The 13,281-nt window shown below is 52.4% G+C and overlaps 1 protein-coding gene across 6 annotated transcripts in view; it reads left to right on the forward strand.

The window, feature by feature from the left end:
• HDGFL2 (HDGF like 2) overlaps nucleotides 1-13,281 on the forward strand; it is a 35,767-nt gene that overhangs the window by 12,994 nt on the left and 9,492 nt on the right. For all 6 annotated transcript variants that reach the window (XM_065534771.2, XM_065534772.2, XM_065534773.2 and 3 more), the window contains exons 4-6: nucleotides 6,807-7,007; nucleotides 10,288-10,404; nucleotides 10,486-10,557. In XM_065534771.2, the coding sequence (XP_065390843.1) occupies nucleotides 6,807-7,007; nucleotides 10,288-10,404; nucleotides 10,486-10,557 (390 nt within the window). The remainder of the gene's footprint in view (nucleotides 1-6,806; nucleotides 7,008-10,287; nucleotides 10,405-10,485; nucleotides 10,558-13,281) is intronic.

A 13,281-nucleotide genomic window follows, 5' to 3' on the forward strand; every position in this document is an offset into this window, starting at 1 on the left:
GTTTTTTTTTTGAGATGGAGTCTTGCTCTGTCGCCCAAGGCTGGAGTGCAGTGGCATCATCTCGGCTCACCGCAGCCTCCACCTCCCAGGTTCACGTGATTCTCCTGTCTCAGCCTCATGAGTAGCTGGGACTACAGGTGCGCGCCACTGAGCCCAGCTAATTTTTATATTTTTAGTAGAGATGGGGTTTCAACCTATTGTCCAGGCTGGTCTCGAATTCCTGACCTTATGATCCGCCCATATCAGCCTCCCCAAGTGCTGGGATTATAGGCATGAGCCACCGTGCCCGGCCATTATTTTTTTCATAGGGACAGGCAACACTTTGTTGCCCAGGCTGGTCTGGAACTTCTGGGCTCAAGTGATCCTCCTGCCTCAGCCTTCCGGCGTGCTGGGATTACAGGACTAAACCATGGCACGGGACTAAAGGAAGGATTTTTATTTTTTATTTTTATTTTATTTTTTTTTTTTGAGACGGAGTGTGGCTCTGTCACTCAGGCTGGAGTGCAGTGGCGCAATCTCGGCTCACTGCAAGCTCCGCCTCCCGGGTTCACGCCATTCTCCTGCCTCAGCCTCCAGAGTAGCTGGGACTACAGGCGCCCGCCACCTCGCCTGGCTACTTTTTTGCATTTTTTTTTAGTAGAGACGGGGTTTCACCGTGTTAGCCAGGATGGTCTCGATCTCCTGACCTCATGATCCGCCCATCTCGGCCTCCCAAAGTGCTGGGATTACAGGCTTGAGCCACCGCGCCTGGCCAAGGAAGGATTTTTAATGAGGAGTGGCTGTGACCCAGGCTTCGAGGCCAAGACTAGCTCATGCTTTCATCTCAGGTCTGTAGTTACTCGCTGTGATATCCTGAGCTGTTACTTGACCTCTCTCTGCCTTTTTTCCTCATCTGCAGAATCAGGCTCGTCATGCCCACCGGTTAGATGGGGGCATTGATAAGTCCTGTAACTGATGGTGGCTCCTAGGTTCGTGGCACTCACCAGCTCCTCCTGTGGAAGATCCTGGGGCATCAGGGCTGGGTCAGGGGCGGGGCTGGGTGGAGGGAGCAACCTGGAAGGAGCCTGGGGCTCCTCATCTCTGAGCTGCTACTCCCCACCCCCAGCCCTTGTCTCCTTACCAGGGATGCTCCAAAGAGAAACCCCAGGTGTGCGAGCCCTCCCCCGAAGGCTCTGTGGAGAGGCGTGATCGAGATTGGCCATGAGAGCGTTATTGAGAGCGTTATTACTCTCAGCCTTCTCCGTTTGGGGCCTGACCTACTTAGTATTACCCTTTTTAATCTTGTCAAAAATTACACAGACAGGGCCCTGTTGCTTGGGCCATGAAGACGAAAGGGGGACAAAACGTGCTCGGGGCTGAGCAGCGAGGGCGTTGCCAAACCCGGTTCTCATTTTCCTTGTGTGCTGATTGGGGACGGCTAGCCTGCGTCTGTGCACACGGAGGCTGGTGTGCGCCTGCTGTGGGCTCCCAGCCTCTCCTCAGGGCGCGGAGGAACAGGCTAAGCCTGGAGGGAGCCGAGAAAGTGAGGAAGGGCCAAGGTTCCCTCCTGTGGTTCCCTCCTCCTGGCCACCTCTCCTGACCAGCACTGACGCTTACATTCCTCAACCCCCACTTCCATTCTGTCCGGGCATTGCTACTCAGATGCTGGCCTCACCTGCAGCATCCACCCAGCCCTGCACCGTGTCCTCCCTGCTCCCTCTGGCCCAGTCGCAACACCCAGTCACAAACGTGGTCCTCACTCTGCCTGTCCTTCCTGGCCTCATCACCCGCGAACCCCGTGACGTGCCTCTAACCCGTTCTCAAACCCTTATCTCCTCCACCTTGCTGTCTCCTGGACATCATGCATGCCCCACTCCAGCCTGTCACATGCCATCTTGGTCATCACACCAGGAGAATGGGGCGTTTGTGTTTCATTTTTTTTTTTTTTTTTTTTTTTTTGAGACAGTCTTGCTCTGTTGCCCAAGCTGGAGTGCAGTGACACTATCTCGGCTCACTGCAACTTCTGCCTCTTGGGTTCAAGCGATTTTCCTGCCTCAGCCTCCTAAGTAGCTGGGACTACAGGCACATACCACCATGCCTGGCTAATTTTTTGTATTTTTACTAGAGATGGAGTTTTACCATGTTAGCCAGGATGGTCTTGATCTCCTGACCTCGTGATCTGCCTGCCTTGTCCTCGCAAAGTGTTGGGATTACAGGTGTGAGCCACTGTGCCTGGCTTTTTTTTTTTGAGACAGAGTCTCTGTCACCCAGGCTGGAGTGCAGTGGTGTGATTTCAGTTCTCTGAGAGGCAGAACCTCTTGCCTCCCAGGTTCAAGTGATTCTCATGCCTCAGCCTCCCGAGTAGCTGGGACTATAGGCGCCTACCACCAGACCCAGCTAATTTTTGTATTTTTAGTAGAGACAGGGTTTCTCCATGTTGGCCAGGCTGGTCTCAAAATCCTGACCTCAGGTGATCCACCTGCCTCGGTCTCCCAAAGTCCTGGGAGTGCAGGTATGAGCCACCACACCCGACCTGTTTTATGATTTTTTTTTTTTTCATCGAGATAACTTCACCATTTTAATATCATTTAATAGTATACCTTGCAGTAGCTTTTAGTACCTTCTCAGTGTACCATTTCTGCTAATTCCAGGATATTTTCTTTTTTTCTTTTTTCTTTTTTTTTTTGAGATGGAGTCTTTGCTTCGTTGCTCAGGCTGAAGTACAGTGGTATGATCTCGGCTCACTGCAAGCCCTGCCTCCCAGGTTCACGCCATTCTCCTGCCTCAGCCTCCCCAGTAGCTGGGACTACAGGTGCCCACCATCACGGCCGACTAATTTTTTGTATTTTTAGTAGAGACGGGGTTTCACCATGTTAGCCAGGATGGTCTTGATCTCCTGACCTCCTCATCCGGCCGCCTCGGCCTCCCAAAGTGCTGGGATTACAGTCGTGAGCCACCGCGCCCGGCCCAGGATATTTTCAGTGCTCCACAAAGGAATCCTCTACCTGCTAGGTATCCCCACAGTTCTCTTCCCCGCGCCAAGCCTCAGGCAACCATGGATCCACCTTCTGTCTCCGGATGGGCCTATCCTGGACATTTCATAGAAATGGAATCACACACCGTGTGGCCTTTCATCTCTCACTTCTGTCACCTGAGCATGACGTCCTCAAAGTTCATCCATGCTGTGGCCTGGGTCAGAGCCTGGTTTCTTTCCATGGCCAAGTCATATTCTATTGTTATACCACATTTGTTTATCAGTTAATGGACATTTGGGTTGTTTTCAGAGAATGTATCTTTTAAAAATCTCAATTTTGGCTGGGCGCGGTGGCTCACACCTGTAATCCCAGCACTTTGGGAGGCCGAGGCGGGCGGATCACGAAGTCAGGAGATCAAGACCAACCTGGCTAACATGGTGAAACCCTGTCTCTACTAAAAATACAAAAAAAAAAAAAATTAGCCAGGCGTGGTGGCGGGCGCCTGTAGTCCCAGCTACTCGTGAGGCTGAGGCAGGAGAATGGTGTGAACCCAGGAGGCAGAACTTGCAGTGAGTCGAGATCGTGCCACTGCACTCCAGCCTGGGCGACAGAGCGAGACTTTGTCTCAAAAAAAAAAAAAAAAAAATCTTGCGGGGTGCGGTAGCTCACACCTGTAATCCCAGAGCTTTGGGAGGTCAAGATGGGAGGATTGCTTAAGCCCAGGAGTTTGAGATCAGCCTGGGCAACATGGTGAAACCCCATCTCTACAAAAAAAGAAAAAAAAAGACAAAAAAATTAGCCAGGTGTGGTGGGTGTGGTGGCGCAAACCTATAGTTTCAGCTACTCAGGAGGCTGGGGCAGGAGGATCGCCTGAGCCCAGGAAGTTGAGGCTGCAGTGAACCGTGATCGCGCCACTGCACTCCAGCTTGGGTGACAGTGTAAGACTCTGTCTCAAAAACAAAACTTCAGTCTCTCTCTCTCTTCTCAAAAAAAGCAGTTATTGAGAAAAGAAGTGACCTGAAATCCTGAAATCACTTGGTCAGGTGTTCCATGCTGGCGAGGCTGGCCTGCGTGCTGCTTGGTGCCTTTGCTGGGAGCTGTGGCAGCACAGCTTGAGTTTGTTGTAACTGCATGGACTTGTTTGTCTCCCCGGTAGACCATGAGCTCCCCAACAGCAGGGACTACGTTTTAGCTGTCTTAGCAGGTGTCCCATGACGTTTGTTGGAGGATCTAGCAGGTGTCCCATGATGGTCCTTGAATGAATGAGTAATGAGGCTGAGGCAGGAGAATTGCTTGAACCCAGGAGGTGGAGGTTGCGGTGGGCCGAGATCGCGCCATTGCACTCCAGCCTGGGCAACAAGAGTGAAATTCCATCTCAAAAAGAAAAAGAAAAATAAAAATCGCCATCTCTGCTGAGTACGGTGGCTCACATCTGTAATCCCAGCACTTTGGGAGGCCAAGGCGGGTGGATCACAAGGTCAAGAGATCGAGATCATCCTGGTAAACATGGTGAAACCCCGTCTGTACTAAAAATACAAAAAATACACCTGGTGCTCATACATTTTCCTCCCGCAAACATGAGCCACCCACGGCCTAAGTCTTCATCTTCCTCTTCACCACCTCCACCACCTTCTCTGTGCCCCATATGGGTTTATGTCTGCTGCTTCCGGTTCCCAGGGGGACCTTTACTGGTGCCATTCCTGTTCTCTGGAACGCGGCTAGCTCCTACCCCTTCCCATGCTTCTGACAACTCCTTTGTGAAAATGTGACATCCTCCAAGGGGCCTCCCCGACCACCCAATGCTAAATGCTCTCCTCTCTTTTCTCTCTCTCTCTCTTTTTTTTTTTTTTTGAGAGGGAGTCTTACTCTGTCATCCAGGCAGGAGTGTAGTGGTGTGATCTCGGCTCACTCCAACCTCCGCTTCCTGGGTTCAAGCAATTCTCTGCCTCAACCTCCCGAGTAGCTGGGATTACAGGTGCCCGCCACCACACCTGGCTAACGTTTTTTGTATTTTTAGTACAGACAGGGTTCCAGCATCTTGGCCAGGCAGGTCTTAAACTCCTGACCTCATGATCCACCCACCTCAGCCTCCCAAAGTGCTAGGATTATAGGCGTGAACCACCGCGCCCGGGTTCTCTCTCTTTTAGAAACAGGGTCTTGCTCTGTCATTCAATCTGGAGTGCAGTGGTGTGATCACAGCTCACTGCAACCTCTGCCTCCTGGGCTCAAGCGATCCTCCCATCTCGACCACCTAAGCAGCTGGGACCTCAGGCCCCCGCCACCACAACTCGCTAATATGTGCACCTTTTGTAGAGAGGGGGTTTCACCACGTTACCCAGGGTGGTCTTGAACTCCTGGGCTCAAATGATCCTTCTGCCTTGGCTCCCATAGTGCTGGGATTACAGCCGTGAGCCACCAGCCCTCCTCCTCCTCTCTGAATCCTCACAACCATACGCCCGTGTTTTCTTCCTGCCTGTCACCACGATTTGGAATTGTCTGTGTTTAAATGGCAATGTTCAGGGTCTCCCGCTAGAAAATCAGCTCCCAGGGGCAGGGGAGCATGCCACGGTCACTTCTATATTCTTGATGCCCCCGGCCCAGTGCCCGACACTCATGACTGCTCAGCAGACTTTGGCTGAGTGTGTGACCCGGTCATGTGCCTGGCACACAGGAAGCATCAGTAGGTGTTTGTGATTTCTGTGGCTGTCACTGCCTGAGCAGGCATTTTGAGCGTAGGACAAATAGCAGTGCCTGGATGGTAGAAGCCCAGAGGTCTTGTCCTAGTTTGGCTTCCTCCTCATGATAATTGAATGACTTAAAAAAAAAAAAAAAGCAACCATTTCTTTTCTTTATTTTTTTGAGACAGAGTCTCGCTCTGTCGTCCAGGCTGGAGTGCAGTGGTGTGATGTCGGCTCACTGCAGGCTCCGCCTCCCAGGTTCACGCCGTTCTCCTGCCTCAGCCTCCTGAGTAGCTGGGACTACAGGCGCCCGTCACCACGCCTGGCTAATTTTTTGTATTTTGTAATAGAGACGGAGTTTCACCGTGTTAGCCAGCATGGTCTCGATCTCCTGACCTCGTGATCGGCTCGCCTCGGCCTCCCAAAGTGCTGAGATTACAGGTGTGAGCCACCGCGCCCGGCCCATTTCTTTTCTTTCTTTATTTTTCTGAGACAGAGTCTCACTGTTGCCCAGGCTGGAGCGCAATGGTGCGATCTCGGCTCACTGCAACCTCCACCTCGCCGGTTCAAGTGATTCTCCTGCCTCAGCCTCCTGATAGCTGGGATTATAGGCACCTGCCACCACACCGAGCTAATTTTTGTATTTTTAGTAGAGATGGGGTTTTGCCACGTTGGCCAGGCTGGTCTTGAACACCTGACCTCAGGTGATCTGCCTGCTGCAGCCTCCCAAAGTGCTGGGATTACAGGCGTGAGCCTCCGCGCCTGGCCAAGGCAACCATTTCTGAACCTCTTGACATGGTTTGGTCACTGCCCTAGGTGTTCTACCTCCCACTTCCATGCTTTCCTGGTCATAGGCCTCTGAGGTCAAAACTGAGCCATCCCCATTGCCCAGATGTGGTCACTGAGGCACAGAGAGGTTGAAGTTACTTGCCCCAGGTTTAACCCTGAAGCCCATGGCCCAACCCCAGTGCCCACCATACACGAATCCACTTCACTCTCCTGCCTTCGTTCTCCGGCCCTTCTGGGCCTCAGTTTCCCCGCTTGTAAAGCCAGAAGACAACACCCCTGACATTCAGGATCCCGCGTGCGGTTGCTGTCCTCTGGGTCACAGTCTTGATGGGGGAATCCGCCCAAGACTGGCGGTGACGCGCAGTCTCTGCCCCGACTCCCACAGCCGGTGAGCTCTTCCGACAGCGAGGCCCCCGAGGCCAACCCCGCCGGCGGCAGTGAGGCTGACGAGGACGACGAGGACCGGGGAGTCATGGCCGTCACAGCGGTGACTGCCACAGCTGCCAGCGACAGGATGGAGAGCGACTCGGACTCAGACAAGAGTAGCGACAACAGTGGCCTGAAGAGGAAGACGCCTGCGCTAAAGGTAGGGGAGGACCAAGGCGGGCTGGCCCTTCATCTCCTCGCCCTGATGTCTCTCCTGGCAGCTTGCTGTCCCTCCCCTGCCTTTTTTGTTTTTTTTTTTTTGAGACAAGGTCTTACTCTGTCACCCAGGCTGGAGTGCAGTGGCGTGATCTCGGCTCACTGCAACCTCCGCCTCCCAGGTTCAAGCAATTCTTCTGCCTCAGCCTCCCTAGTCGCTGGGACTACAGGCACCCGCCACTGCGCCGGGCTAAGTTTTGTATTTTTAGTAAAGATGGGGTTTCACCAGGTTGCCCAAGTTGGTCTTGAACTCCTGACCTCAGGTGATCTGCCCACGTTATTCTCTCAAAGTGCTGGGATTACAGTCTTGAGCTGCTGCACTTGGCCGCCTTTTTATTTTTTTGAGACACAGTTGCCTCTGTCACCCAGGCAGGAATGCAGTGGCGCACAATCTTGGCTCTCACGGCAACCTCCGCCACCTGGGTTCCAGCGATTACCCTGCGTGAGCCTCCCTGGTAGCTGGGAATATGGGCACCCACCATCATACCACACCCGGCTAAATTTTTTTTTTTTTTTTTTTTTTTTGAGACAGAGTCTCGTTCTCTTCCCAGGCTGGAGTGTAGTGGCATGATCTCAGCTCACTACAACCTCCACCTCCTGGGTTCAAGAGATTCCCCTGCCTCAGCCTCCCAAGTAGCTGAGATTACAGGCGTCCACCAGCACGCCTGGCTAATTTTTGTATTTTAATAGAGACAGAGTTTCACCATGTTGGCGAGGCTGGTCTTGATCTCCTGACCTCGTGATCCACCCACTTCGGCCTTCCTGTGCTGGGATTACAGGCGTGAGCCATGGTGCCTGGCCTGGCCCCTTTCTTTAATATAACTGTTTTTCAGTATGCATTAAACAAAAATTGAGTTATAGTCCATACACCATGAGATTCATCCTTCCTGAGTATACACCTCAGTGGTTTTTAGTGTGTTCACGGAATTGTGCAGCCATTACTATTATTCCAGGAGATTTCCATCACCCCAGAAAGAAAACTGGTCTTCCATCAGCTGTCACTCCACAGCCCCTCCTCTGGCCCCAGGCACCCATGCATCCCCTTCCTGCCTCTGTGGAGGGGCCTGTCCTAGACATTTCATAGAAATGGGATGACACACTGCATGGCCTTTGTGTCTGCCTTCCTTCGCCAAGTTTGACGTCCTCAGGGTGCATCCGTGCTGCAGCCTGGGTCAGCTCCATTCATTTTATTTATTTATATATTTTGAGACGGAGTCTAGTTCTGTCGCCCAGGCTGGAGTGCAGTGGCATGATCTCTGCTCACTGCATCCTCCACCTCCCGGGTTCAAGCAGTTCTTTTGCCTCAGCCTCCCGAATAGCTGGGATTACAGGGGCCCGCTACCACGCCCAGCTAATTTTGTATTTTTAGTAGAGATGGGGTTTCTCCATGTTGGCCAGGCTGGTCTCGAACTCCTGACCTCCTAATCAGCCCGCCTCGGCCTCCCAGAATGCTGGAGTTATAGGCGTGAACTACCACGCCCGGCCGCCTCCCTTCCTTTTCCTGGCTGGGTCAGATTCCAGTGTGTGGAGGGAACACGGTGTGTTGATCCACCTGTCACTGGCCATTTGGGTGGTTTCCACTTTTGGGCCGTTCCAGATCAGGCTGCCGTGAACGTTTCTTGACAGGGTTTTGTGCAGATGTGTGTTTTCCATTCTCCTGGGTATAGTCTCTGTCCTGCCTTTTGACCACTTCTTATTTGGGTGTAGAAAGATTCTAGCTGCAAATTATTTTGATAGAGTAACGTGTATTTTGTATTATTTTTTGATTCTAAAGTGATAAGCCATATTTATAGTAGATAACTTGGAAAATGCAAAAAACATAGAGAAGCTTGAAAAAAATACCTGTAGTATATGAGGGGTTTCTGAGCCAAGCAAGGATTATTTCTTTTTTTTCTTTCTTTTTTAGGGGGGGTGGGGGGCGGGGATGGAGTTTCACTCTTGTTGCCCAGGCTGGAGTGCAATGGTGCGATCTCGGCTCACCGCAACCTCCACCTCCCAGGTTCAAGCAATTCTCCTGCCTCGGCCTCCTGAGTAGCTGGGATTACAGGCATGCGCCACCACACCTGGCTAATTTTGTATTTTCTTTTTCTTTTTTTTTTTTTTTGAGACGGAGTCTCGCTCTGTCACCCAGGCTGGAGTGCAGTGGCGCAATCTCGGCTCACTGCAAGCTCCGCCTCCCGGGTTCACGCCATTCTCCTGCCTCAGCCTCCCCAGTAGCTGGGACTACAGGCGCCCGCCCCTGCGCCCGGCTAATTTTTTCTATTTTTAGTAGAGACGGGGTTTCACCATGTTCTCAATCTCCTGACCTTGTGATCCGCCCACCTCGGCCTCCCAAAGTGCTGGGATTACAGGCGTGAGCCACCACGCCCGGCCTCTTTTTTTTTTTTTTTTGAGACAGAGTCTCGCTCTGTCGCCCAGGCTGGAGTGCAGTGGCGCGATCCCGGCTCACTGCAAGCTCTGCCTCCTGGGTTCACGCCATTCTCCTGCCTCAGCCTCCCGAGTAGCTGGGACTACAGGCACCCACCACCATGCCCAGCTAATTTTTTGTATTTTTAGTAGAGACGGGGTTTTACTGTGTGAGCCGGGATGGTCTCGATCTCCTGACTTAGTGATCTGCCCGCCTCGGCCTCCCAAAGTGCTGGGATTACAGGCGTGAGCCACCGCGCCCGGCCCTAATTTTGTATTTTCAGTAGAGATGGGGTTTCTCCATGTTGGTCAGGCTGTTCTCAAACTCCCGACCTCAGGTGATCTGCCCGCCTCGGCCTCCCAAATTGCTAGAATTACAGGCATGAGGCACCGCGCCCAGCCAAAATTAGCCATTTTTAAGTGCACTGTTTGGCAGTGTTAAGCACATTCACGTGGTTGTGCAATTATCACCACCATCATCTCCAGAACTTTCTCGTCTTCCCAAGCTGAAATGCTGTCCCATGAAACACTCACTCCCACCCCGCTCCACAGCCCTGGTGTCCCCACCCTACTTTCTGTCTCTGTGAATCTGATGGCCCTAGGGACCTCCTATAAGGTCTTTTTGTGACTGGCTCCTTTCACCAGGCATAATGTCCTTGAGGTTCAGGATCCCTGGCTTTGATAGGTTCTCACAGGGTTGCTGGCCCTCCATAGAGATCCAGAGCTCAGCTCTCGCGGGCGGTGGGCAGTCAGCGGGAGGCTTCCTGCCAGGAGCCCGGCCTGCCCGTCGCTGAGCATTCAGGCGGTTCCCTTTCCAGATGTCGGTCTCGAAACGAGCCCGAAAGGCCTCCAGCGACCTGGATCAGGCCAGCGTGTCCCCATCCGAAGAGGAGAACTCGGAAAGCTCATCTGAGTCGGAGAAGACCAGCGACCAGGTGGGCTGGTGGCTCCTTGGGAGGACAGGGAAGCGCGGTGGCTGCCAGTGGGCCCCAGTTCAGCTCACTTCTGTCCCCCAGGACTTCACACCTGAGAAGAAAGCAGTGGTCCGGGCGCCGCGGAGGGGCCCCCTGGGGGGACGGAAAAAAAAGGTAGCGTGCATTTGACTTTGTTTCCCATGCCCACTCCTGGGGCACCTCTGCGGTCTCTGGCACTGTCCCCAGGACAGGAGTGGGCCATTTCTGGAGGGGGTGGGACCCAGGCCGCAGGGAACCCCAGGGGACCGCGTCTGCCCTGAGCATGGCACCTCGCTATGGCCACGCTGCCTCCAGGAGCCCACTGTCCGGTTTGGAAAGGGGCATTCTGGGATGCTGGCATCAGAAGGGAGGGAAGCAGTCCTGAGGCGCCTGTGGGAGAGTGAGACAGCGAGAGAACGAGAGAGGGAGAGAGAAGAGGGGAGACAGCGAGAGAACGAGAGAGGGAGAGAGAAGAGGGGAGACAGCGAGAGAACGAGAGAGGGAGAGAGAAGAGGGGAGACAGCGAGAGGCAGAGAAGAGAGAGAGGTGTGTGCCGGTGCATGTGTGAGCATATTGTGTGTCTCTGTGCACGCGTGTCCATGTGCGTGTGTGTGTGTGTACTTGTGTGCATGCATGTTTGTGACCATGTACGTGTGTGTGCAGTGTGTGTGGAGACTGTGCATGTGTGATGTGTGTGTTGTGTGTGCACCTGTCGTGCCTTTTCTGGTGCCTGTGTCCCTGTGCCTGTGTGTGTGTGTGCTGTGCCTCTCCTCTGTGTGTTGTGCCTGTGTTCCAATGTGAGTATATGTGATGCCTGTGTGTGTGCGTGTGTGTCCCTGTGTGCATAGTGTGTTCGTGTGTCTGTATGTGTCCATGTGTATGTCCTTGTGTGTGTCTGTGTTGCATTATGTTTTGCTGTATGTGTATGGTGTGTGTTTGTATCTGTGTGTTGTGTCTGGTGTGTCCGTGTGTGTGGTGTGTGTGTGGTACATGTGTTGTGTGTATGTTTTTTTTTTGTGTGTTGTCTGTGTGGTGTATCTGGTGTATATGTCTGTGTTGTGTGTATATGATGTGGTGTGTTGTCTGTGTGGTGTGTGTGTGGTCTGTGTGTTGTGTGTTACGTGTGTGTGTGTCTGGTGTGTCTGGTGTGTTATGTGTTATCTGTGTGGTGTGTGTGGGGTATGTGTGTCTTTGTGGTGTGTGTGATGTGTGTGTGTTGTTATCCGTGTGTGTGGTGTGTGGTATGTGTTGTCTGTGTTGTCTGTGGTCTATGTGTGGTGTATGTGTATGGTGTGTGTGTGTGGTGTGTGTATAGTATGTGTGTTATGCGTGTGTGGTCTGTGTGGTGTCTGTGTTGTGTGTGGTGTGTGTATGGTATGTGTGTTATCTGTGTGTGGCGTATATGTCTGTGTGGTGTATGTTGTGTGTTATCTCTGTGTGTGTGGTGTGTATGTTGTCTGTGTTGTGCGTGGTGTGTCGTGTGTGGTGTCTGTGGTGTGTGTGTTGTCTGTGTGGTATGTGTATCTGTGGGTGTGTGATGTGTGTCTGTGGGTGTGTGGTGTCTGGTGTGTGTGGTGTGTGGGTGTGTGTCTGTGGGTGTGTGGTGTGTGTGTGATGTGTGTGTTGTCTGTGTGGTGTGTGTTATCTGTGTGTGATCTGTGTGGTGTGTGTGTTGTCTGTGTGGTGTGTGTGTGTTGTCTGTGAGTGTGTGGTGTGTGTGGTCTGTGTGGTATGTGTGTGGTGTGTTGTCTGTGGGGTGTGTGTTGTGTGTGGTTTATGTGTGTGTCTGTGGGTGTGTGGTGTGTCTGGTGTGTGGTGTATCTGTGTGGTGTGTGTGGTATGTTGTCTGTGTGTGGTGTATGTGTTATCTGTGTGGTGTGTGTGTATCTGTGTGGTGTGTGTGGTGTCTGTGTAGTGTGTCTATGTGTGGTGTGTGTGTTATCTGTGTGGTGTGTATGTTATCTGTGTGGTGTTGTGTCTGTGTGGTGGTGTGGTGTCTGTGTGTGTGGTGTGTTATCTGTGTGGTGTGTGTGGTGTCTGTGTGTGGTGTGTGTGTTATCTGTGTGGTGTGTGTTATCTGTGTGGTGTGTGTGGTGTCTTTGTGTGGTGTGTGTGTTATCTGTGTGGTATCTGGTGTGTGTGGTGTCTGTGTGTGTGGTGTGTTGTGTGTTATCTGTGTGGTGTGTGTGGTGTCTGTGTGGTGTTGTGTCTGTGTGGTGTTGTGATGTCTGTGTGTGTGGTGTGTGTGTTATCTGTGTGGTGTGTGTGGTATCTGGTGTGTGTGGTGTCTGTGTGTGGTGTGTGTGTTATCTGTGGTGTGTATGGTATCTGTGTAGTGTGGTGGTGTGTAGTGTGGTGGTGTGTGTGTGGTTGTGTGGTGTCTGTGTGTGGTGTGTGTGTTATCTGTGGTCTGTGTGGTGTGTGTTGTGTGGTGTGTGTGGTATCTGTGGTGTCTCTGTGGTGTTGTGGTGTCTGTGGTTGTGTGGTGTCTGTGTGTGGTGTGTGTGTTATCTGTGGTGTGTGTGGTATCTGTGTAGTGTGGTGGTGTGTGTGTGGTGTCTGTGTGTGTGGTTGTGTGGTGTCTGTGTGTGGTGTGTGTGGTATCTGTGGTGTGTGTGGTATCTGTGTAGTGTGGTGGTGTGTGTGTGGTTGTGTGGTGTCTGTGTGTGGTGTGTGTGGTATCTGTGTAGTGTGGTGGTGTGTGTGTGGTTGTGTGGTGTCTGTGTGTGGTGTGTGTGTTATCTGTGGTGTGTGTGGTATCTGTGTAGTGTGGTGGTGTGTGGTATCTGTGTAGTGTGGTGGTGTGTGTGTGGTTGTGTGGTGTCTGTGTGTGGTGTGTGTGGTATCTGTGTAGTGTGG

Source organism: Macaca fascicularis, chromosome 19 (assembly GCF_037993035.2).
Source record: "Macaca fascicularis isolate 582-1 chromosome 19, T2T-MFA8v1.1".
NCBI classification, from domain to species: Eukaryota; Metazoa; Chordata; class Mammalia; order Primates; family Cercopithecidae; genus Macaca; species Macaca fascicularis.